The sequence below is a fragment of the Tursiops truncatus genome, chromosome 1, assembly GCF_011762595.2.
Source record: "Tursiops truncatus isolate mTurTru1 chromosome 1, mTurTru1.mat.Y, whole genome shotgun sequence".
NCBI classification, from domain to species: domain Eukaryota; kingdom Metazoa; phylum Chordata; class Mammalia; order Artiodactyla; family Delphinidae; genus Tursiops; species Tursiops truncatus.
In genome coordinates, this window is record NC_047034.1 from 108,072,373 (window position 1) to 108,099,677 (window position 27,305).

The 27,305-nt window shown below is 37.5% G+C and overlaps 1 protein-coding gene and 1 long non-coding RNA gene across 3 annotated transcripts in view; one reads left to right on the forward strand and one right to left on the reverse strand.

Moving 5' to 3' along the window:
* The window catches only part of LOC109547361 (uncharacterized), a 205,706-nt gene that overhangs the window by 121,229 nt on the left and 57,172 nt on the right, over nucleotides 1–27,305 (forward strand). For both annotated transcript variants that reach the window (XR_012323962.1, XR_012323961.1), the window contains exon 4: nucleotides 21,285–21,369. This is a non-coding gene — a long non-coding RNA (uncharacterized lncRNA). The remainder of the gene's footprint in view (nucleotides 1–21,284; nucleotides 21,370–27,305) is intronic.
* Nucleotides 453–26,860, reverse strand: CLCA4 (chloride channel accessory 4). The gene is given in 15 exon segments (XM_019919638.2): nucleotides 453–1,172; nucleotides 1,596–1,832; nucleotides 2,764–2,934; nucleotides 6,423–6,690; nucleotides 7,267–7,482; nucleotides 10,256–10,362; nucleotides 11,644–11,821; nucleotides 15,125–15,174; nucleotides 15,177–15,345; nucleotides 17,390–17,608; nucleotides 17,957–18,134; nucleotides 19,896–20,004; nucleotides 23,339–23,486; nucleotides 23,627–23,767; nucleotides 26,702–26,860. Coding segments are annotated over 15 exon segments (2,748 nt in total). The 3' UTR covers nucleotides 453–774.

A 27,305-nucleotide genomic window follows, 5' to 3' on the forward strand; every position in this document is an offset into this window, starting at 1 on the left:
TCATAGAATTTCAGGCTTTTATTGCCCTCCCAGTAAAAGGCCTATTGTCCTACACTTACCCTTTCCTACATTTTCTCCATGTTCACCTGTACGTGCATAGCTTTTAGCAATGCCTGAGTAGGTGCCAGCCCACTAGAGGAACTAATTGTGCTAATAGACCTTCTGCCTCAATAGCACAGTCCCCAAATGCCCTACTACACAGCTCATTTTCCAATGAATGCTATGAGAGTAAAACCAGCATTCCCATTTATCAGGTGTTTCCCACTTATTTCCTCTTCCCTACCTTCTTTAATATTATCTTCCATATCAATGAAGTGCAGTAAACATGTCCTTATTTATATTGTATATAGTAGTATATAATTGAAGACCTTCAGTGAATACAATAAAATCAATTTATACCGAAAAATACTGAGACCAAATTCATTTTTCTCAAATATTGTTTATTTGCCTTCTTACACTTGCATTTTGACCACTCCAATAGACAGTTTTAACTTCTTGATGAAATTTGAATTTTTATAGAGAACTTTTGTGTCAGATAATATACAGCCAGGTATGAATATGAAAAAGGATCTTTATCACCTTTTGTGATAAAACAATGAATAAATAAAATTATTTAATTTAATACTGATTCACAATTTTTCAGACACCTCTTCATGTTTATATGTAGTCAAACTATCCCTTCTAAAACTCTTAAAATTATTTGTATGAGTTCATGATCACACATGATAAATTTAAAAATTGAGAAACATCCTTTACTTTTGTCATTGATGTTTTTTAAAACCCTGTTCTAGGTCTGCTAGAATTTCTTTTCCTGCTTAAGACACAAATGGTGATACTCAAAATCAGACTGACAATTATCACAGTGCCAACCACTAACACCACCAAAGTAGAAATGCTGAGTCCGGACTTAGGGTCCTCTGGTGGAGGAACAAACAAAGCTACTTGTGCAATGTTAGATACCCTTGATGTCAGATTGTTTTTATCCACACTTTGAATGGCAATGAATATGTGGGTTGCATTTTCTTCTGAGATATTTCCTGGTTTGAATGTAAAGTTTTCCTTGGAGTTGACCTCATTTGGTAACAGATCAGTAGTGTTTACTTGCAGCGCATCATCAAAATTATCCCTTAGATTCAGGATACTTCCACTTATTCTTATGATATACTTTTGAACTAAGAAAAAAAATGTTACATATAGTTTAGAAACTAGAGCATACCATATTAAATTTCTTTTTATTCATTCTCCTCAAAGATGTCATTTAGTCATGCCAAGCTTATACTCATATCCAAAGCCTTATTTATTTTTCCATAAAAGCTGAATTCTGATTTTTAAACTCTGCCAAATGCTACCTTCTTTATGAAAAGTGATAGCAGGTTAAAATGTGTCATATTTGATGATTCAAAACACGAGATTATAAAATTAATACTTTGCTGAGCAATTAATTGTAAATTGTTTTCCTCTCACACAACCTTACACCCTTTTGCAACTTTTGCAAAAGGCAACTTTTTTGCAAAGTTTTTTTTGCAAAAAGCAACTTTCATTTTTGCAACAAGCAACTTTCACTTAATCAACACTGCATGACACTTCGTCCTTACCTCTTCCAACATCAAAATCATCTCCTGGTGCTGTCCATGTTAGACTGATCTCATCCTCATCTGATGTGGCCTTAAGGTCTGTGATTTGACTTGGTGGGAAGACGTCAGTCAAGTAGGGAGGACTTGGAACGTTTGAAACCACAAATGCACCTCCAGATGCTGTTCTGGTGAAACTCTCCAAGTTTGTCTGAGTGTTCTCATCAATTTCAGGTCTTGGTGGATTCCCTTTAATGTTCCCTGCATTAAAAAGTCCTGGTATTTAATGGGCAAATCTGCACTAATATTTTCAGAACTCAACAAATTGTATTTCCTATCCTACATCTTTCCCTTTTTTTTCCCATATACACAGTTACATTTTACTAATTTTGGTGACAAAGTCATAAGCATGCAATTGGTGGAAGAATTCTTTCATTAGTATCCTGACCAGAGTATTGTAGGGTAGAACTGGATAAATAAATGGCTTTGGCATAAAGGCTGCACTGAATGGGAATATTGTTATATAATTCAACATATGCCTTAAAAAAAAAGGAAATGCTTTATTTCTCAAATTATCTTCAAGATGGGAATAAACCTGGGGAAATTACTACTGGTTCCCTCCCAACCACTTGTGCCAGGTTCCTTACTTCCTCCCCGTTGCAAGTGTTAGGGTTATATTCCAATTGCCAACAGAAAGCCCCTAAAAGTCACAAGTGACAAAACAAAGGAAAGCTAACAAAAATGTATTTTTAATCCTTATCGTCACCTTCCTCTACACATTTTTCCTTTTGACTCAGTAAAAACTTTCCAAATAAATGTTTACTCACATATCTTTTAACAGCATATGTAATCGGAAGGATAAATTCTACCACTGGTTTGTACTTAGGTACATAATCCATTAGCCTGTTTGCTTCATCCTGAACTGAAAATGTGGCATATTATTGTTGATATAGGTAAGATGCTCCAAACTAATATAATAATGGGTGACATTTATCAAGATGCCAGACACTGTACCAAACCTTACGTTAATTTGGAGGCACACTGTCGTATGACTGAGAACTTCATTCCAGAAATGGGAAAAGCTGTACTCTGAAGTTGTAAACTATTTGCAGCCTTAACCATATCAACTCACAATTATTCAAGCCGTCACTGGGTTTCAGTGACGGCTTGAATAATATTATGAGGTACTCACCATCCACTACCCAGCCTGGTATATATGCAGCTCTCTTCAGTGGATGCCATAAGTTTCGCATGACAGCATTTTCTCCTCCATGAGCCCGTACTTTCAAGCTATATCTGCCATTTTCTTTATAAGTTGTAAAATATCTGGAGTAGACTCCATCATTCTTAAAAGAATCAGCACCTTATTATAGAAGTGAAAGAATAAATTACTACTGTAAAGAAAAAGAGAAATTTATGCATTTTCTAAACCAAGCATATGGCCTTTATAAGCATATTGCCTTGATTGGGCTCCCTATTCTGTGATTGACCCCTTGGGGAATATTTCCATTTTGCTCTGCCAACTAGTATCATGTTGAATTGATATCCTTGTGTTACTTTGTGTGTGTGTGTGTGTGTGTGTGTGTGTGTATACACACAAGGATCCCCACTAAAGAAAAAATGTCTTTGCATAAGATTTAATTATCACTCCAGTCACATACAAATTACCTATTTTGACTTATCTTCAAACACTCCTTTTTATTTTTATTTTATTTTTATGTCAAGATTTCCTTAGCTAATTTATTAATTTTAAAAGATTTTTTTTACATCTTTATTGGAGTATAATTGCTTTACAATGTTGTGTTAGTTTCCGCTATATAAAAAAGTGAATCAGCTATATGAATACGTATATCCCCATATCCCTTCCCTCTTGTGCGTCCCTCCCACCCTCCCTATCCCACCCCTCTAGGTGGTCACAAAGCACCGACTTGATCTCCCTGTGCTATGCGACTGCTTCCCACTAGCTATCTATTTTACATTTGGTAGTGTATATATGTCCATGCTACTCTCTCACTTCATCCCAGCTTACACTTCCCGCTGCCTGTGCCCTCAAGTCCATTCTCTACATCTGCATCTTTATTCCTGTCCTAACCCCTAGGTTTTTCAGAACCATTATTTTCCCTTTAGATTCCATACATATGTGTTAGCATACGGTATTTGTTTTTCTCTTTCTGACCTACTTCACTCTGTATGACAGAGTCTAGGTCCATCCACCTCACTACAAATAACTCAATTTCATTTCTTTTTATGGCTGAGTAATATTCCATTGTATATATGTGCCACATCTTCTTTATCCATTCATCTGTCGATGGACACTTAGGTTGCTTCCATGTCCTGGCTATTGTAAATAGTGCTGCAAAGAATGTTGGGGTGCATGTGTCCTTTTGAATTATGGTTTTCTCAGGGTATATGCCCAGTAGTGGAATTGCTGGGTCATGTGGTGGTTCTATTTTTAGTTTTTTAAGGAACCCCCATACTGTTCTCCATAGTGGCTGTATCAATTTACATTCCCACCAACAGTGCAAGAGGGTTCTCTTTTCTCCACACTCTCTCCAGCATTTATTGTTTGTAGTTTTTGTTTGTTTTTTTTTTGTGGTATGCGGGCCTCTCACTGCTGTGGCCTCTCCCGTTGCGGAGCACAGGCTCCGGACACGCAGGCCCAGCGGCCACGGCCCACGAGCCCACCCGCCCCACGGCACGTGGGATCCTCCCAGACCGGGGCACGAACCTGCGGCTCCCGCATCAGCAGGCGGACTCTCAACCACTGCGCCACCTGGGAAGCCCTGTTTGTAGATTTTTTGATGGCCATTCTGACCAGTGTGAGGTGATACCTCATTGTGGTTTTGATTTGCATTTCTCTAACGATTAGTGATGTTGAGTATCCTTTCATGTGTTTGTTGGCAATCTGTATATCTTCTTTGGAGAAATGTCTATTTAGGTCTTCCACCCATTTTTGGATTGGGTTGTTTGGTTTTTTTGATATTGAGCTGCATGAGCTGCTTGTATAATTTTGGAGATTAATCCTTTGTCAGTTGCTTCATTTGCAAATATTTTCTCCTATTCTGAGGGTTATCTTTTCATCTTGTTTATGGTTTCCTTTGCTGTGCAAAAGCTTTTAAGTTTCAGTAGATCTCATTTGTTTATTTTTGTTTTTATTTCCATTACTCTAGGAGGTGGGTCAAAAAGGATCTTGTTGTGACTTATGTCATAGAGTGTTCTGCCTATGTTTTCCTCTAAGAGTTTTATAGTGTCTGGCCTTACACTTAGGTCTTTAATACATTTTGAGTTTATTTTTGTATATGGTGTTAGGAAGTATTCTAATTTCATTCTTTATCATATAGCTGTCCAGTTTTCCCAGCACCACTTATTGAAGAGGCTGTCCTTTCTCCATTGTATATTCTTGCCTCCTTTGTCAACGATAAGGTGACCATATGTGCGTGGGTTTATCTCTAGGCTCTCCTTTTTATTTTTAATCCTTACCTCTTACACTATGATCCATTAACTTTCTGGTCTAACAGTGGAAAATCCATCTATTATTAGAACAAACATTTGGGGGAGCTCAGGAATACTGTATCATAAGGATATTTCTTCATATCACCGGTACTAGAGTTATTTGTTAAATTGCAAACACATTTCTCAGGGAGGTTGTGACTCTAGGAGAGAGGTTCTTAAAATGAGGTCCTTGGACCAACAGCATCTGCATTTCTCTGGATCATATTAGGAATGCAAATTTCTTAATTTGCACTCCTAGGGAAGGCTCCAACATTCGTATTCTGTTTTAACAAGCCCTTCAGGTGATTCCCTTTCATGCTGAAGTTTGAGAACCCCTGCTCTAAGTCATTGTTAATCACCAATACCTTCTTAGGTAAAGGTGTCCCAAATTAGTTAAGTAGTCATTGGGTTTTATCTGAGAAATGAAACAAGATACACGAGTTTTAATGTAGCATGGAAGGGGTTGGGGAAAAGGAAAGAGTCACTGGACAGTTTAGGAAAATATTATCATATTAGATGAAGACACTGAGGTGAACCAGGGAACAATTTTGCCTTCTAGATTTTTCACAGGGCCAACTCTAGTTGATGGTAGGATTATAAATTGACTGATTTAATTACACTGAAAAGAAGTTGATAGAAAATTCTGACAATTTAGAAGTTTACTGATGTGGTAATTTCTTTACTAAATGATCTGTCAAAAGAAGTTTCAGTACCCAGAATAATTCAGAGTCTGGGAAAAAGGTCTTTAAGTACCACTCACCCACATAGACCAAGGAGATAGAGCATGACCAACACTCTATTTTGTTTTCTCCCAGTCAGATCTGGTATCTGATGATGCTCCAGTGATGTTCCCTCCTCTGTTATGGCAGATCTACCTTCCCTTGTGCCTCAGTTCCTGAGAGTATATGTGAACTTTTATCTAGCTGTTGCGAATTACTCTTGCCTGTCACCCTCTCCCTGCCAAGGGCCCAAATTCTACTTAATTTCATACTACTGCTTGAGTTTCACTGTCTCTCACCAGCCTTTCTTGATTATATGCCCCTTAGAAACACTTATTAAGAATTCTTGATTCAGTCCTCAATCTCTCCAATGAGACTTTCCTATCTGTTGGTAAACATTGGTTGTCTAGATGACAAACAATGACAGTAAATAAAATTCATTGAGTGTTTACCATGTGTAAGACACTTGCAAATCACTCTGTAGATGTTACCTGGATAGAATTTCATGCTGGTCCAGCTGTTCATCCAAAATCTGCATCAATTCTTCTGGTGCCTATCCCTCTGCCCCACACTGCCGCAGGGACATAACATATCCTGAGTTATGAAAATATAGGCTTGTTCAGAGAAACCTGTGAATTACCTGCACCATTATCCAAAAGTTCCAAAACTTCTGTTTTCCCAGTATTCGATTCAATGAAAGCAGTCACATTGGCTCCAAGAATGGGTATATACCCTTGTAGAATTTCTGCATAAACAATCATTGGGCTGGGGAAGCTGTTTGTATCTTTATTCATTTTAGCATTCACTGTGATTGGAGGCACAGAAGAATTTGCCGCTCGAGAATTTACTGTTATAGTTAATGTCTCCCCTTCTGCATTTGCTTGAAGACTGTAAGTCCAAACACCCACCTAAAAATTCAATGGAAATGGAGTAAGTGTCCAAGAGCAAGTTATTTTCTGTTTCCATTATCTAACTCTAAAATAAATTGTATAAGCGTGTTGCAGAATAAACAGGGTTTTGAGAATTTTGGGGGTTTTGAGGGTAAAAAGATGAGAGTTGAGGCAGTTTGGATAGGACGTCCTGACTATTGTAATGCCTGATGTCCAAAATTTATGAAATCTCTGTAAAAATAAGCTTTGGAAAGTTTGCCTTGATCTCAAAGTCCACAGATTTTATGATCTGGTAGTACTAAGAAATGGCTCTGTAGCTATCTACACAGCAAGCTGCACAGACTCTTACTACATTGCCTCCTCAAAGTTATTCTTAGCCTACCTAATTTTTTCCCTTCTCTTCCTTCCTCCTAATGTGTAAGTTCTTTCTTTTTCCTATCACCAAAAGTTTCAGGACCATACAGGCATAGAAAGTACATTCTATTTTATCTTAATTTTGAAATGATACAAGTATTGGCACCCATATTTATGATATTAAACAATGTATTTTCACCTGTAGAATAAATTTGCAAGGAAGTCCAAAAGTTAATTTACCTTTGTAGTTCCTGGAATACTGAGATAGGCCATTTTGGAAGGTAAATCCACTATGAAATTTCCCGCTGAGTTTCCAGTGGGATCCAAGAGAGAAATAACGGGAAGATTTTGGTTCCATGTGATGAGAAAGAATGTGTCCTTTCCCACAGTGCTATCAATTATTACAGTGCCGTTCATCCAGTCAGTACTGTTGAGTTTTAATCCCTTACTTTCAAGCTGTTTAAATATATCAAAAAATTAATGACTGGAGAAGAGGGTAATTTTATGCTTTTTTACATATTTTAAAATTTCTGCCCTGAGAACAAACTTAAATATGGCATACCACCTTAGGCTTGTGATCTCTCTGAAAGCTGATTGGGATGTGACTGTTGTCAGTCAGAAAGTGTGGAAATATAGGGACTGAGGACAGCACAGGGTATAATAAAAGCATTAGAGCAGGAGAATGGGGTTTACAGCTGGAGATATGGCCCTGTTATTATTTTCCCAGTTGTCTTGGCAAACACCCACCCTAGGATTTAGCATTAAAGGGTACACCTACCTCTGAGAAGATTAGCTCTGTGTGTGTGTGTGTGTGTGTGTGTGTGTGTGTGTGTGTTGCCCTCAGTTTACCATTTTCTTGATAACCTAAAATAAAATAATGCTGGTGGCTAGAGTGTTTGAGTAGAGGAGACACAGTAAGTGGTGGAGTTCAAGAGAGAAAATCAGAACTAGCAAATAATGAGACAAACAGGGATATTTTTCTGATGTGAAATCTTGAAATAATTTTTCACACACTATAGAGCATTAACATTGGACAGTAATCATGCCCAACAAGAGTGGAAAGAGGGCAAACTGATGTCTATGAAGTCTGAAATCCTGAGGAGAGAAGAAGTGAAGGATAGGACCTTTCTCTAAGAGGGGCTTAAAGGAAAGTTTTTCAAGTCTTTGTGGACAACTCTCAGTCAAGGAGAGCCAACTTTATCCACTGACCAAGAAGGTACTTCCTTCAGATATGTCATTTCAGGAATGATGGGAAATGTCACTTCTACTCCATCACAGTCCTAAACCGCAGATACCTTCACACCAACGCTGACAGAAGGATATGAATTCTACCATTGAAACACAATGGCCATGACAAATATCTTAGTCCTATGTTAAATGGACATGTCTTTGAGAGGACAAATATTATTGAGTTAAATTTGAATGTAAATAACTTTTTAAGCCTCCCCATCAGGAAAGTCTAGGAAAGTTATTAGACCTTGCCTACATAGTAGTAGTATGGCAAAATAACTAATTAAAGAGAGGGATGCAAACTTTTCTCTGTATTCCAGCTCCACCATCCAAATCCAAGTTTCCATCCACTCAGATAACATACCTCTACCTTGTCACTATTTTCTCCCAAGATTTACCCATCATGTATGTCAATCCAGATTAACCGTTCAAAAATTTGTTTTCTTTTTGTTATTTCTCTATTTAAGAACCTATAGGCATTTCAAGTGAGGGGAACAAAACTTTACTCCTCCCCCTTTCATACTGTTTAAAAAGTCCATCCCCCAAACTTTGAGCACCTCCTGCACGCAAATGTCTCATTTGCAGCTGATTTCCCAATTTCTGCTCTTATATTTTAAAGTTCTTTTGGTATATTCCACTCTGATATACCATCATCCACACAGAACAAGCATAAAATGATATCCTCAAAATTAGTTCTCTCACCTTACTTGTCAATTTTAGACAATTGTGTCATCATTCTCTGTCAACAAGACTGAAACCCTCAGGAATGAGCTTTATTCTCCTTCAGTTTATTTTTTGTACACTGCCAAGCTAGATATCAGACCTGTTCTTAATTTGGGTTCAGGCTGAACTGCAAACCAGATCTCCAAACCAATCTGCAATATTATCCTAACCTTACATCCTATACTTCTGTCCTTCTCATTGTTGGAGAGTAGAGGAAAATAGGTTTAGATGAATATGTCAAGTTTTAAAGTAGGCAATGAGGTGAATTGGAAGATGGTAGATGGATGACTTGGCGTAAAGTGACATGATATAGACTTAGTGGGAATGGATGTGGAGAGAAACAGAATTTTGTAAATTATATTTTGAAGTAAACAGGCTCTGTTAACATTTTTCATGGGGCATGAACAAAGAAGAATCAATTTATTCCAAGTTTTTAAATGTAAGTAACAGAAAACGGTGGTGTTATTGAAACACAGAAGAGAAGCAGAGTTGAGGCAAACAAAGAGAAGAGAGGTGAATAACATAAAAAGACAGTGAAAAAAGTGCTTTAAGAGGTAAGAGAAGCCCTAGACTTGTAGATATGCTCTGATTATTCACTCTCTTTCTCCTGACAAATTTATTTCCAAGATATAATCCTTCCATTTCCAATCCACATTCTTGAGTTCATTTATCTAAATTAAATATATTTCATAGCAGTGAAAGTTGGGTAAATCTTGGAAGCATGAGGGGTTTTTTTTGTTTTTTGGGGGGTTTTTTTTGCAGTACGCGGGCCTCTCACTGTTGTGGCCTCTCCCGTTGTGGAGCACAGGCTCCAGGCGCGCAGGCCAAGCGGCCATGGCTCACGGGCCCAGCCGCTCCGCGGCATGTGGGATCTTCCCAGACCGGGGCACGAACCTGCGTCCCCTGCATCGGCAGGCGGACTCTCAAGCACTGTGCCACCAGGGAAGCCCATGAGGTATTTTTAATGCATTCATATAAAAACGGATGCTATACTATTAGACAAAGTCTATTTTTGGTGGAAAATTTAACAGCATTAGGTTTTGATGTTATCCCTTAACCAAACCCCATGGGAAAAGGAAAAAAAATACACCTGCTATTTCAATACTTCAACACTTAATTTGGTCATATCTAAAGGATAATTTCTATTTCAGATTGATTTTTTTAATTAAAATTTTATTTGAGAAAGATATAGAACTCAAAACTTATAACAACCAAATTATTTGTCTTGGTTATGGCTAAACGCAGACATAAAAACCCAAGGACTGGGAACTCTGACCTGAAGAGATTGCTGGGAGGCATCGGTGTTTCCTGATGCAAGGGCCGCGAAAGCATCAATGAGGCCATTGTTCTGGGCTTCATCTGAAGCATACAAATGTTTTCCTCCTAAGGTGTAAATACATTAACTCGGTTGCTTTCCAGAAAATAAATATTTTCACATTTTAGTGATTAATTAGATATCGGGTAAACAAAGCCATAGTTTCAGTTTGTATTGTTAAAATAGACCAAAATCAGATAGGTGTAATGCTTAACTCTGAAATGTTAACTTAAAAATGTCATAACTGAGAGGTAAGCTACCTTTAAACCCCACTTATAGAAATCTTCCTGGCTTAAATGCATGAAATAATCAAAGAATATGAAAAATGTTACAATTTCATGTACTAAAGCTCACAGAGTTCACATAACCTTTTAGGAGAATTATTCACTTTAATTATCATTTAAGATACAGTTCTAACAATGTAAGCTTTCAAGTTTTCCAGCCAGAGTGGATCAGAATCAGAAAATTAGAAAAGTTAAAGAGCTTTCATATTGAGATATTCTGACAATAGTTGGCAATGAGGAGATTAAAAAAAATGGTAAACAATAGAGACAAGTCCAAAAAAGGCACTACTTTGGGGGGAATACTTGGGACAGAAATATTTTACAATGGCCGTAAAAGTACTTTGAAATGATGGGAGTTTGTACAATTAAGCATTAAAGAGCAAGTATATGTTTGGTAGCCTTAGAGGTCAATTCAATGCAATAATTGATATTCATAATGTTATAAATTGTGTTCTCTACTATGTTTAAGAAGACACCGAAAACATGTAGTCCATTTTCATTACATGTCTCTGTATCTAAGATAATAGCTATTGTATATTTAATCAGAAACCTTGTTATTATATTTATACAGCCTGAGCTATTCCTTAACCTCCAGTCTAGACTCTGGTCTCATGTATTTCCCACTGTCCCTCAATGTGGCTTGCATTGTCATCCCAACATGATTTTTTTCCCTCTCATCACTTTTTCTTCCAGAAAAAGCAAACAACTTGATAAATGTCCAGCTCCAATGTCACCTTGTCTCTCATGCCTTCTTTCCCTGACTCTGTTCAACCCTGGGAAAATCAATGGCTCCCTCTGTCCACATAGTGCTTGACTCCTATGTATGTCTCCTGTTATGGAAGAATTTTATCTGATTATGCTATCTGATTACTACTTTTATTTGTCTCTCCTGCCAGCATGACTGTGAGCACCTTGAGATCAGGTCTGGTGTTAAACCAGAGTTAATCTGGTCCCAGGCTCCTAGCACAGCACCTGCACAGCAGGAGCTTAAGAGAAGTTGTCGAATTGTCAGCCTCTACATTTATGCATTGTTATCAAAGGACTAGAATGTATGTCATATTTTACCTGTTACATTGCTCATCTCTATGACTGCTCGATCAGCATTTGGTCCCAGAGCAATAAAGTGAATTATGGCCCCACTTTGTTTCACTTCATCAATACAGGTGTTTGCAGTGCTATCCTCCCCATCAGACAGCAGCACTATTTCAGATCCATCTATTTGGGAGTAATTCTTTCTAATTACCTGCAAATATAATCAGAGCATTATTACAGGTGTTCCTAGATCAAATGGACATAGAAAATAAAGTGTGCAGAAAAGAGGAGATAGCTTCTTTTTTAAAATCATAGGATCTGCAGTCAACAACTGCTAGGGGAACTTAAACATGACTTTATTTTTCTGTCCACCTGGTGTAGGGAATGTTTGCTCAGATGAAGTTTGTGTGGGAGCAGGGGTGTGGAAAATCCTGCTTAGGTTAAATGACTATGACATCTCAGTCTGGGGAACTCAGGACAACTAGACACCAAAAATATAATGGCAGAATGTGGCATTAAATATTCTTCTGTTTTCTTTGACCAACATGTCCTCTGACAGGCCTTCGGTGTATAAAGTCTGTTGTATATGCAGCTAGATGCATTAAGAGTTTACCTCAACATTTTTAAAAAAGTTAATGACTCCAAATTAGGGAACCCTCAGTATGCTTATAAAGAAAAGATATGGAAAGTTCTAAGCAGGTCAAGGTTAGAGATCTTGTTATATAATTTTGATTTTACCTCTCATAGTCACAAGCACAAAACTAAGCATATTGGTGGTGTAAGAGAATACATGACTTATTGAGATTGTGTTCTATTTGTGGCTTGAACCAACTGAGAGTTTTGAATCTAGACACCTGTAAGAAAGGATAAAGAGAATTTATCCCAGGATAGCAACCGTATTTCATCTTTGACAGCTTTATTGGTAATGGCTTCTTGACACACCATTTTGAGAAATTGAGTCCAGTCCAAGAGGGAAAAAATGACAGGTTATCAGTGGCTTTCATGAACTTGCAGTGGAGGTGTGTGTAGATTTACAAAGGAGGGTTTAGAATGTAGAAATTCTTAATAATGCTGGTGTCAGGGGACAAAGTGACCAGTCTCATTTCAAATTTTGCATGTTTTGAGGCAAAGAATGACTATTATGTACATTTTATAATATATGTGAAATATGGTGTGATATGCAGGAACCAAACTAAAATATAGGAAATGCGTTGATACATTATAGCATTTATACAGCATCCCCACCACATTCCCCCTACACAGTCGAGAACAAATGAAGATTCAGACATTAAGCATGGTTCTCTGTCCTTCACATCTCCCTTTCTTGTATTAGTTTATTCACTGTACTGGTTCCTGGGGATTCAGCAGGAACTACATGGTTTTTTGCATTCATGGAAAGAATTAAATTTAAAGATATTTATTGAGATTTGGGTGATAAGCTGAGGAAATATAGAGAAGAGTGACAAATACACAACTAATATATTCAGTAAAGAGAAACAATATAATAGTGCTACCATTTACTGAAATTTGCTAAGTGTTAAATGTGTTTTACACATTGTGTAATTTAATCCAACTCCAAACTCCCAACCTGTCCCTAGATTACTACCCTACTACCACTCTTACTCCCTACATTTTATTTTAAATCAGGCAACCAGAGTCATCTTCCTAAAACATGAATTAATTATCAGTCTCTGATACTTGAAAGCCTTCTGTTGTGTTTAAAATACAAACCTCTTATATTTTTTGAGGGTTTGAAGGATCTAACCATTGTCTACCTGGCAATCATATTTCATACCCCTTCATTTGCCAAATTCCAGTGCCAATAGCTTCTATCATTTCTTAGAATAATTTAGTTTTTTTCACCTCTTTCCCAAGGGACTTTGCCCTTTTCTTTCCGCCTGAACCACTGGCTCCTTCTCATCTTTCAAATCTTAGCTTAACCATCACCCTTCAGAAAGTGCCTCAATGGCCTCTCTACCTAAAGTAGGCTGTGCCCCTCTTTTCCCTGTTACTTAATCACATTACCTTTGTTTGGTCCCTTCACAACACTATCTCCACAACCTTCAATTATTGTTTTTAAAATAAATTAATTGATTGATTTATCTATGTATTATCTGTTCCCCACTGAATTAACATGCAAGATTTGCTTCTTACATAAATAAATATGTGTTGAATTAATTAAAATATGTTATGTTTACTCCCTGCTCCCTACAATATGTTGAATAAATTAAACATGAACAACCCTACGTGCTAGCTTTCATTACCCTATTGATGAGGTAATTGAAGGCTAGTGAGGTGAAGCGTCAGGCTTAGGGTCAGAAAGCTGATAAGTGATCATTGGAGTTTGAACCCAGACTTCGTGGTAGAAAGCTATGCTAAAAATGCTATTCTATTTATAAAAGAGGGATATTCAATAGAGTTGGGAGTAGCAGGAAAAGCTACATAAAGGAGCAAGGATTTTGAAGAATTGGTACAATTTTAACATGCAAAGATGGAAAAGAAGCACTTTAGGCAGAGGAATTACATGGGCAAATATATGGAGGCTGTTAGTACATAGTGGGCTTGGAGAACAATGTGTGCAATAAGTTGGTTGGAGCATAGAGCATCAGGAAGGGAGAACTGAGAAAATACTGGCAAGAGAGGTGAGGGCAGGTTTATCAGAGGCTGAGAAGCTTTTAAATAACATCAGACTGAGAAATTCAGACTTAATTTTATAGACTGTGAGGGGACAGGATTTCTAAGCAGGAAAATGACACAAATGATATTAATTGTCAGTTCAAGATGACCATTTGTATAAAAATAAGGTTCATAATAATAATTATTGTGAATTATATGTTCACTATGTAATATAATAAATATTGTTCTAAGTATGAACATGTATCATTTTGCTCATAATAATCCTATGAGATAGGCATTCTTATTTTCTGTATTTTATAGATAAGGCATTGAGAATCCAAAGAGACTGAAAACTTTGCCTAGATCACATGGCTTGTAAGTAGCAGAGCCAGTACTCTGATGTCAAAACTCATGTTCTGACCAGTATTCCTTACCCTAAGTATGACTAACAGTTCCTGCTACATCTGGAACTTTGACAGATAAACATTAGTTTCCCTAACTGAACGTCACAGAAACTAAAATGAAGATTGGCCTGAAGTGGAATCATACCATCTGACTTTCTTCTTTGCCTTAAAATTTGATGACTCTTGCTGCTCAAGAACTCTTATTTATTTAATTAACATTAATTGAGCATTGACTACTGCATGGTAATAAGACAAAGTCTCTGACCTCATTGGGCTTATACTCCAGTGGAATTTTAATGGTCATTTATTTACCCATTACTTTACTCATTGATTTACTGATCCATTAAAATATGGACAAGTGATTTTTTCTATGTGATTAGTTCTATGCTTCTTAGAATTAGTTATGTTAAAATTAGGGAGCAAGTATGTGAAGCAGCACTTAACACAAAAATGTCCTAATAATAAACAAACTATATTTGAAGTACAATTTTCACCTGAAATCCTGATTTAATTCCGCTGCAGATGGAAGTTCCTCCACTAGCAGTAAACTCTCCAAGAGCTGTCTTCTTTCATTGCTGCTTATTATTTGGATTAGATTACTTTTGATGTAGGCAGTATCGTCAAAGTGCACCATCCCCACCCAGGATCCATTTTCAACGGTCTGAAGCAGGAAATGTTTTGCTGCTTGATTCATTCGGTTTAGGCGATCATAATCCTGAATAAAAAAGGTTAGGAAAAACAACCAAGTAATTTTTGACTGGAAAATCATAGCAGATCACATAAAATGAGTGAATAGAATTTGTTTTTAAATATTTTATGTCAATAGTAGTTGATGTTATTAAAGAAAACATTTTTTCAATTGATAAAATTAAAAAATACAGTTTTATTATGTAATACATATGTATAGTATAGTAAGGAACCCAGGCTTTTAACCAGAGCTGATTCTTGGCTTCTAAGAACCTAAATTAGAGGTGTAGAGTAGGGTGGGCGTTGGGCTGGAACTGGGGGGTGATGACATCTTAGAGACTGCTTAATTACTCCTGGGATCCTCTGTTCCAGTTGTATCAAGATGAAACTCCTCCCCAGGTCCCACAGTTTCAAACCAGACTATCATGGACTCCAGCTAGAAACTGAAATCTCTCCATCCACTGGCCACCAGACTACCCAAAAGATGAAACTTACTCTAAATCCTGAGAGACCCCATTCCTACCCCACCCATTTCCTCTTCTGCTCCTAACCTCTCCCCACCACATTTCCACTAGGGATTAACTGGAATTGGTTCTTTGGTAACCCGTTAGGACTCATATCCTTATTTCCTAGGTGAATACCCAGGATATATACCTTTCCATGCATTTGTCTTTTTTCAGTCCCTCAATACCAATTGACCTGTGGTACTTCTTCCTAACACATGCCCAAATTTCCCTCTGAACTCCCCGGAACGAAATAATGGTGAAGAACTTTTTCTACATCCCCATCTTAGCAGGTTTTCTCTACCACTTTGCTTTACCTTTAAACGTGGCTCTACCTGCACCCTGTCTAGGGGAGGCTGCTCATCTTCTTCCAATTAAGAACCTCATCTCTCCCCAGCAACACTTCCTAGAACACTTCTGTGTACTGGTATCTACCACTCTGATGCTCTTTCAGAAACCCTGTGCTATTGTGGATTATTTCACCCAGCTGTATCATCCTCTGCCCTTTCCACTACCACCCAACCCCCATTTGTTGAATACATTATTCCTGATCTTCAGCATGCTCTGTTCTGCCTCAAATGTGTCATCCTTCTGGGTACCTTATCACATTACATCTGCTCATTTGTAGTCCATTCATTTCAACAATTATTTATTGAGTGCCTACATGTGATAAACCCTATTCTAGACAAAAGGGATACAAAGATGAATAAGACTGCTTCAAGTCCTAGGGAGCCTGGTTCCTAGAGAACATGATTTCAAGCCCTAGAGCAGTTCACAGTATAGTAGGAGAGAAATGTGTAATTTCAATATAATATATAGTAAAAGAGGTTTGTACAGGTAATTGTGGAAGATCTGCTGAAGGGCCCTTAGCCCAGCCTGGAAGACTGGCCCATGTCCTGGACAAAGTGGGTACCTACATCAAATTTTGAAGGGTAAGGTAAGTATGAGTTAACTCATGATGCAGAAGAGAGAGAATTTTGTCTCTTCAACTATGAACTGTTCAAGGATATGGATCTCTATTCCTAAAGCCTAGTGCCATTCACTTAATGAGGGTAGAAGGAATGAATGGCTGAATCTGGTCCTATCTTCTTTATGGTGATGCTTTTTGTCTGTGTCTTTGAGCATAAGGAAGTCATTCATATAGGTGATGCAAATAAAATAAAGCCATGTTAAGAATTCTCCTGGTTGATCTTTCACTCTCTCCTCATTCCTGTCAAGTATTTACAGTAGATAGAGGGAGCAAGTTTAGGAAACTTTTACATATTTCAGTCTCTAGTTCTGATCTTCTAACAAAAGCTTTACTAAAGGACCTAAAAGTCCTCCTCCATAAACTCTCCATTTTCTGGAAAAAAACAGTTTCTTGGATTAGGTCCTTCTAACTCTATTGCCATCCTTCTCTTTCATTATAATGTTCATTGCCCCTCTTGAGGTCAAGATCACAGGAAGTGATGGTACTTATGCCACCGTGCAGTTTAGAAGAATCCAGGTGCAGGTAGCAGTCAGAGTGTCCTTAAGCATTCAGTCACTGCCCTGTCCCTACATCCAGGAAAAATGGGTGCATGAACTTACAGCCATGCTTCCAGACTTATCAAGGACTAAGCACACAATTCTTTCACTGATCTTTAGCAATGAGAAGACAGGCGGAGGGGGTGGTGCCACCATAACCACTGTGTTTCTAAAATCCTCAGAACTGCTGATCACCTCCCATGTGCTTCTGAAATCGCACATTTTGTTTTGTAGGCTTGGAGCTTCAAGGTTATGGGTTTTGTTATTACAGAATTCAGCGACCTAAAAGGTTAACAAAATGAAAAGAAATTTTATATATGATGAATTTATTTTTTTATATGATGCATTTAAAAACTCAACTACAAATCTGAAAAGTATTAAAAACCTCTTCTCTAAAAATGTTGTTTATTGAATGAAATATAATTCAGGGAGGAAACATATAATAGTAAGGCAGATTTTCAATAATAATAATAATAATAGGTGACACTAGATGAGTGCTTACTATGTGCCAGCCAATGTTCGAAGAGCTCTATAATAATACATCTAATCCCTGAACGGATATTTTATAAACATGATAACAAGTCCTCTGATTATAAATATACAGTCTGAAGTAATGATTGGTATACTTACAGAATCAATACCTTGCATAAACATTATGGATGTCTTTTCAGTTTGATATTTATCAGGGAAGAACTGACAATCTTTTTCATACAGTTTTGTCTTGGAATCAATTTTGCATCCCTTAGCTACACAGCTGTTTCCTTGACACTTATACACTCTGTTTATACCAGTAATGCCTGTGGAACACCTGAAAATGTGTGACAGTTAGTCTTTGAGGCAACCTAATCATTAAAATTTTTATAAAACCTCAAGTGGTCTTCTTATCAAGGTTTTCAATAATGATCTTTATCAAGGTTTTTATTCTTATTTGAATACCACATACATCCTATTTTGACAGCAAAGTTTCAGGGTTCCTACCAGAGCACTTATCTGTTTTTCAAGAAATTTTTGAGGGAAATTTTAAGTAGGATCTCCAGTCTATGCAAAGGGTGAGTTCTCTTCTGGAATTAAATCTCCTGCTCTCCTGCTTATACTAGTGGCTGTAGGCTCCCCTTTTCCAAACATCTCTCCTAGTACCCTTGTGATGGTAAATGCACTGCAGGCATCTGGAAAAGGCATCTTATGAAATCATTTACTCTTGGTACCACTTTAGCCTAAGGCTGTTTGTGTATTTCTTATTCAAAGAAATTATCCTCAAGAGAATGAAATGTCGCATAGCTACAAGTATTTTGATTATTCAAGGAATATTTTTATCCAAAGTGAAATGTGGCTACAAGGAAAGACTGGGATACTGCCAAGGACAGTAAAGAATAGTAGAGGGATTTTAGACATATGTTTTATTGCATGGAATTTGCCATAAGTGGTAGTGATTGTAACAAATATGCTGGAATGTGAAATGTAGCTGATCTTTTCAGTATATTCCAGTTCAAATTTAAAAAGCAAAGACTAGATTTTATTTAGTAATTCAGGGAGTCTTCTAAATATGTCTGTGCCTCTATTGCCCCAAAACTCAGCAAACATAATGGTGTTATCTATGTTAACAACCATGATGAATAGTATGCATAGACTTAGACATTTAGGGGAATATGATATAAACAAATGTAATCACATAATAGTCTTTAAAATACTCATCCTAAAACTTGGTGCTATGGTGCTAAGGAAGGACCTACTCTGAAATCTGTACATTTTTGGTAAGTCCCCTCCCCCAGCAGGGCATCTAAGATTGATTAAGCTGATGATGCCCAATTTTACATTGATTACCCCACCCATTCTGCTCTCTTGATCTCAGAATCAAGAGGATTGTCCATTATTAACTGTGATGTTAGATTTGTATTTTAACATGAACGTTATAAATCCCAGGAAATTTCTGTTTGGCTCTTTGAAGCTGGTTGATTTCCTACTCAGCCGCATTTACCACTACTTATTTTTTTCATTCTTTTGTAGAGTAAATAATTTTGACCTCCTAGCACATAGTACAACCCTTTACAGAGAGCACTCACTTCAGCAAAAATGAGTTCTGGCAGCTATGGTAGAGAGGTATAAAAATATGTCAACTTGACTACCAAATGCTCTTGAAGTTATGTGTATTTTAAATGAACAACCAGCTTCAGGACTTCCCTGGTGGCACAGTGGTTAAGACTCTGCGCTCCCAATGCAGGGGCCCTGGGTTCCAACCCTTGTAACTAGATCCCATATGCATGCCACAGCTAAGAGTTTGCATGCCACAACTAAGGAGCCAGCAAGATGCAGCTAAGGAGCCCGCCTGCCGCAACTAAGACCCAGCACAACCAAATAAATAAATAAGTTTTTTAAATGAATAAATAAATAAATGGACAATCAGCTTCTTTGAGATACATTTTCTTAAAAAACCAAAAAGCACTGTTTTGTGATATAGTATCTGTTACCTGCATTGGGACAAAAATGAAAGAAAGGCTTTTGAAAGAAATCAGTCAAAGGAAAATGAGAAGTTACTGCCTGCAGTAATTTAAGACAGTTTAAATAGTCATGCCTTGTTGCTTCAATTTTCTTTGTGTTAGCTCTGTAGAAAGGCTCATCATCATTGTACTCATCAAACACTCCCCAGCGGTGATGGGCCCACTCATGAACAAACAGTCTACCTGTGGGAAAATATTTCAAATACATGATTATATTTCAAGTGACATAATCCATCCCTCATATATTTTAAGAAAATTTTTTAAAATCCAGAAATTTTAGGCTTTGAATAATTGCTAACATTTATATTTTTGTTTATAAAAAGAATACTGAATTACATTTCATTTTATTAATTATATAGTTTTTAGCATATTATTTTTTATTCCACATTTGTTAAGTCAACGAAACATTTATTATGTGTGTGCCTTGGGCAGAACAGATTGAACTTTGAGTTTTGGTTCTTGGGGGGCAAAATGTCGTAGATATTACAGTGGTTTTTGGCTCTACAAAACTCACTCCTACCAACAACATAAACATACGTATAACACATCTGTGGTATTAAAATTTCACGAAGGTACAATTAGTTTAAAAATGTCTATATATGCTCCGTAGGAGATTGATAATGAAAGAAAAAGATTGAAAAACACTGCTATAGACAAAATATAATTTGGGCGGGTGTCTAAATAAGGTGATTAATTTATAGTACTTAGCACATATAAGCATTAATGAAATGAAAACATTATTTTTAATTATATATATTCAGCACTATACTAAATTCTAGGAAATATACATATAAGTAAGATATAATCCTTGACTAGGATAAGGTTAGAGAGAGGGAGTCAGAATTAAAATTTTTCTTCCCTAAGAATTTCAGGGTGAATAGAAGAATAAAGAATTTCATCCTTGAAATGCAGGATGAAAAAATAAGTACATTTTTTGTTTTAGCAATATTAGGAAAAACTTCAGCAGAAATAGATATGGAGAAGTAGAAGTTGGAAATATAGTCTGGTCCACTACAATGTGTGTTTCTCCAATTCAGATTACCTCGTGAGATCTGAAAATCAGAGGACACTGTCAGTATTATGAAGAAGTCATGTTTCTTCTTTAAGTCATTGCTACTCAAAATGTGTTCCTTGCACCAGCAGTGTCAGCATCACATGGGAGCTGACAAGAAATGCAGAATCTTGCGTCTACTCTAGACCTATTGACTCAGAATCTGCTTATTAACAAGATCCCTAAATTATTCCTCTACACATTAAAGTTTAAAACACTGTTTTTAGGTTCCTAGGCAAATGGGGCCAGATGAGTGAACATGAATTATATACATCCTTCAGTGTGGGAGGAAAAAGCTCTCATATCAGCTACAGTGCTTGGAATTTGGTGAATTTTAAGAAAATTTAAATCTGCCTGAACCTGTGGTTCCTTTTTTTAGAAGAGTCCACTCTCAGACTGGCTTTCTTTTCAGCTTATGACTGGTTGCCTGGCTCCCATGCCCTCCTCAGTTTGCTGAAAGAAGAGAATTCAGGTGATCTGACCACACATGCAAAAAGGTAACTATGTGAGGAGATGATATGTTAATTAGCTCAACTGTAGTAATCATTTCACTATGTACATGTATAGCAAATCATCATGTTGTACATCTTAATTATATATAATTTTTATTTAAAAAGCAACACCTCTGACTTAGAATTCCATTCCTATCTCAATCATTGTCTCAGTTCCTACTAGCCCTGTTCTCACTTCCAACAGCATTTCTGTGTGTGTGTGTGTCTATGTGTCTGTGTGTCTCTGTACTTTAAATATCTTCTGTGGAGGCAGCTTGCAGCCACACTGAACTGCTGCTTGGATGGTCCAAAAGATCTTTCCAGGGACCTATTGTTTTTGTTATCATTTTTATTACAAATACATATATTTTGAGGAGTTTCTTCTTCATCTTATTTCCCCCCAAAAGCCTTGTTGTTTTTAAGGCATTGTTTTGCAGAATGTGAGTTTTCCCACAAACACATGTGTCACATTATGGCAGAAACACTTGTCTAAGAAGGAAGGGGGGAAACTGTCAGTTATGGGATAAGGGCTGAGGTGAGGGGTATGGGAAAAGAATAAGAACTCCGGTAGGGACATTGGCTTTAGACACTGAAGAAAATCTTCCTCTTCTAAGACAGGTGGAAGTGGAGGAAAATGAAGGTGGACATGAGTTTGGGAGTAGAAAGGAAGAAGGAAGGGACCTCTACTTTCTCAATCAAGGCATCCGTTAACTCATGAGGTGTAAAACACTGGCTAGTGATCTTAAGAAAAGTGGTAGAAGTTTAGAACAGCTGCTATGGGGAATGAGAAAGCGAGAGGAGAGAAGGCAAGTCCAATCATTGTTGAATAGATTTGAGGGCTTCACTGAGCTTGGAGAATGTGTTTTTTTAAAATATACCAATTAGGTTTATAATTTCCTTTCACAATCTTGGAAACATATTAAGAAGAGTCAAAAAAAATGACTGGAAATTCAGTACAGACAATTGGCAAGTTGAATAAAACATAAGGATAAGAATGGTGAGGGAGTTGTGCTCTTTATACTTGTAGCTGACATGACTGACTTTGCTGGATATGTCAGATAGAAAAGAAAGTATATCTAGAAGGGCACAAAGGATTAGAGGTGGCAAGTACAACAAACATGGTCAGACTAAGGTATGGGGGAGAGGTAAGATTGGGATGGGATAGGATGATGGAGCTTTTAGGATTGGGTCCAGGCAATGTTGAGGACCATGACTAGCTGACTGTTTGACAGAGATAAGAGACTTAATGAATGTTCGCTGAAGGGGCAGTGGAAGAGGAAGAAGTGGTTCTGGGTTGTGCAGATTCAGGAAGGCTTTCATTGAGTAGTGACGTATGAGTTGGACTCTCCTTTGACAATAATTTTCGTTTTCGTCTGAAAAATATTGTGCTTTAGTTCATTTGAAACAATGATCTTAACTCTTAGATTGAACCAGATGAAATTGCCATTTTCATAGGTAAAAACGATCACTTATAGACAAGTTCATCTGGTTCAAAGAATGGATTGAATAATAGTATCAGCAACTAACAGCCTGTGAACGTTTTCTCTTGGCCAGGAACTGTCATCTTGGCCCTTTTCAGCTTGCCACGAATCTGCCTTCCATGGAGGTGGCAGGTGATTGATTAATATCCAGCAGTGGAGAACTGAAAAATTAAAACCTAAAAAGTGTTCCTAAAGCAAAACATTTACTATGGCCATCCCATGTTCAAATTTCTGTAGAGACCATACTGAGTACAATTACAAGGATGATCTAGTTTAATATTCCCAACATTTCTATAAGATAGGAGCTCCTCTACTCACCATTTTTTAGGAAATAAGCACAGAGAGGCTGGGTTGTTTGCCAAGGTCACCCATAGCTGTAGGGGAGTCAGGATTTGACCCTAGGGACTCTGGCTCCAAGGCTTGTATACTGAACATGGATATAAAGCTGCATGTTGGAATCATGGCAAAACATTTGTTTCAACCAAAATTCCTACCTGATGGTCCAAATTCATTTTGTTTTTTTCCAAGTACAAAGTCAGGGGTGAAGTGAATGTATTCTCCTTTTTCTTCACAGCCTGTGAACTGCTTGGTATATGGTTCATCTCTACCTGGGAGGGTAGGTGGTGAGACTAAAACATCAGCCTGAAAATGTTTAAAAAGGTGTTTACAACGTCAGAATAAGAATGATAACATTTGTGTGAAAAACTCTGAAATGATTAATTTAGGTCAAAATTGACAAGCAGCAGAGAAAATATTTTTAAGAGACACTTTTTGAGTCTTACATGTTTGTAACTTTCATGCTTTGGCCTCTTGTACTGAATGATGTTCTTCCAATTCTCTGGAATTAATATTGATACATTTTTGAAAAAAAATCTTTTTTCTGTGGCTTCAAACAGATAAGTAGATGCTGCAGTCACCATGTCCTATTATTATAAGAAAAAAGAGAAGTGAGGATGGCCAAGGTAGAGAAGACTAAACGAACAGGCATTCATCACAGGCAATTCTCACCTTTAGTCATTAATACAAAAAGCAACTGACTGGTGAGTAGGGTTTCTGATTCAAAATTTGAAATCTGTCACCTGTCAATCCAAAACTGTGGCTTAATTCTGCACATTTAACAGCTTTCAGTCTTCTATAATCCTACATCAAAAGTCAAATACTTATGTTTGGCATTACAAGGAATTGTTTAATATGACAAAGGAAGCATCTAGACTTGGTTCCAATACTAGCTTAATACTCTGGCTTAGACCTTGGCTAGTTTATATGACTGCTTTGAATCTCAGTCTCCTTGTCTCCTTAATATACTATTACAACCTATCTTTAAGGTTGCCACAAACATGAAATTAGTTATAAACTACACATAGGCAGTCATAAAACTCACTGATATCATTACTATTATAATTCCTAGTAGGGAACAGCCTTACCTGATGCAAGCTGAGGAAAACAGTTCATGGTGATGGCCCATAGAAGAGATTTTCACTATATTCCCACCTCCCAGCAGAGGCAGCTGGGTTGGGAGCACAGCGAGTGGAGTAGTGGAAAAATTCATAGGAGAGGCAGAGCTTTTTGATCATAGGCAGAGCTTCTTGCTCTGCCATCAGGCTGAAAATAATATCACCTTATATTGTTTAGTATCCTGAACCCCAAAATGTTATGATTAATGAGAGAAATTGTTCCTCCAAAGAGCTTATTATCTAGTGGAGTAAATAGATGGATTAAATGTTCATTGCTAATCTATTCTGCATGATCAAATCCACTGAATAACTGAGGAATACCGGGTGCTGGATGACGGTGTCAACCTCTTCATGTTGCTGGCAACACCACAGTCTACAGTATTGTTTATGTCAAAGTAGATCCTCCTCTCAATTCTTCCTGACCTAACATAAGACCACAATAAAATTATTCTTCTTCAGGAATTTCAGGACATTCTTTCCTGTTCTCTGGAAGATGGTCTAGTGTGCTCTTAGTGTATTGAAGAGATCATTAAACTGACGAGGCTCAGGACAGGGATCAGCCAGAAGCCCGAGTGCAGAGGACTGAGACACAGATGACCAGCTCTTGTTAGGAAGAGGGCTTCAGAGAGCTCCCAAAGTAGGTTGGAGGTTACTTCTCAATTGATGATAATTATATTTTTCCAAGTGTTCAGGCCAAAACCGCTGGAGTTTTTTTTGTCTCCTACTTTCCCTCCACCCCTCCTCTACTCCACACACCTATCAACAAATTTCTCTATGACACTCTTAGAATTTGTCCAGAATCACACCACAGTAATGATCTCTACCACAATATCCCTGCCTCTATTCAACATTACTTCTCACCCTTGAAGCCTTCTGTGACTTCTATTTTTACCTCCTCCCCTCCCCTACCCCACACAACTAAACCATCAGCAAATTTGCTTATGATAACCTCACAGACAAAGAACATGTTCAGAATCACACCACATTAATGATCTCTACCACAATATCCCTGTTCCAAGTCACCAGCACTTCTCACTTGCAACAGCTTCCGACCCAGTGTCCCTCTGTACCTCTATGCTGCAACAGAGCTTATACAGGATGAAGGGACAAAGGAAAGCCCTCTACAGTGTTTCCTCAAACTGCCGACAGAGTGACTCCAGAACAAGCACAAGAGAACACACCTCTTCTCTTCTATGGATTCTGATTTCACTCAGAGTAAAAGCCCAAATCTTTCTGATGGTCTGGGCCCTGCTACCTCTCCACCTTCAGCTCTCCCCCACCCTTCTTCCTGCTCATTCACAGTTGTTTCCTTGGCCACATCAGACATGCTGTCACCTCCAAGCCACTGCACCTGCTGTTCCCTCCCCTAGGTTTTCAACTGGCTCTTCCAGGCCTCCGCCCCGATGTAACATCAACAGTGAGACCTTCCCTGACTACCCTGCATGAAACAGTAACCCACATTCTCTCCCTACCCCAGTCCCACCTACACTGCCTATCCCCCTTTGCTGATTTATTGTACTGCATAGCAACTTACTACCGTTGGCCTGCTCTACGTTGACATGTTTTTATTATCTATATCATCTGAAAAGGATATATACTGCAGGAGATCAGGAGCTTTAAAAAATTTCACTGCTCTCTCTCCTGGCATGCCATAAGCAAGCATTCAATAAATAACTGTTTAAAGAACAGACAAGTCCAAGTGATTGTCTTCCCAGTTCAGTTCACCCTGCTGCTGCTTCTCACCAGAAGGATGGGAGGTAATTTTCCCTTTTTGGTTCGTAACATTTGATAGCAACGGACTTAAAACAAAGATTCTCTTTCTTTGATCCCCTTTTCTTTCCTCCAAAGCAAAGATTCTCTTTCTTTGATCCCCTTTTCTTTCCCTCCTGCAGTGTGAAAAGAGATTGTGTTTGTCAAAATAAATGGCACAGGGACTATAAACACTCCCTGTGCTCCAGACATTTTCTGAGGCCGAATTTAAGCAGTAAAGATGTACTGCAGTGAAGTTGTGTGCTGAGGACCACCCTGCAAACTGTGTTTGAGAGACATTAATGAGTTGTATGTAGGCCTGGAAATATGCTAAATATTCAGAAAACGTTATAGTATATCTGAAACAAAAGTAAACTTTCATCCAAAAAAAGAACAGATAAATCCAGTTGCTAATTTACAGATTAAGAAACTGAGGATCAGGGAGACCCCATGCCTTGTCTTTGGTCTTATGGTGAGACAGGGTAGAATGCTGTCTAGAACCTTCAATTTCCACTACCCATTGCAGCATTGTTTTTTACTTCACCATGCTGCTTTTAAACTTCCTAGAATGCTGAGAAGTTTCCATTGCAATTATTAACTACTATATATTTTTTCTCATCAGTTCAAACAGAAGAAATCCCATTTCTTTCTTACCTTTATCTGTTGAATTAGTGTTTCATCTTCTGGCACAGCAGGGTCTATAGCAATGATAATGCCCTCGTAGCCATTGTTATCCAGCCGAACAAGGGAAGTATTGGACCCCTGCAGCAGGTATAGGGCCAAGAAGAAGACAAAACTTCTGAATAACCCCATTGTTCCTCTTGAGTTGTTCCCAGCCCCAATGTTGTTCAAGAAGCTTTTCTGTCACCTTTAATCTCTCTCTCTCTATATATACTCTTAAACATTGTCAACGTTGGCTGATTATGCAACATTGACTGTATAAAGGTCAAAGTTACATATGTGGGAAAATATTTGGCTTCAGTTTACACAATCGTTTTATTGTATATTATTGTAAAAATGATCTGAATCATAGAAGAGTTCAGATATTTTAATAAAATACATTGCACATATTCCTTTGGGGACATATTTTCTATACTTTCTAATTCTAGCTAATTTCCTCTGTATAGACATATATTTTGTATTTTCTGAAGAGTGCAATGTGAAAATAAACAAAATTTCATAATGATATTAATAGAAACAATACTGCTAATTTTGTTATTCAGTTTTACAGAGTGATTTAATTATTATTTACTAACAG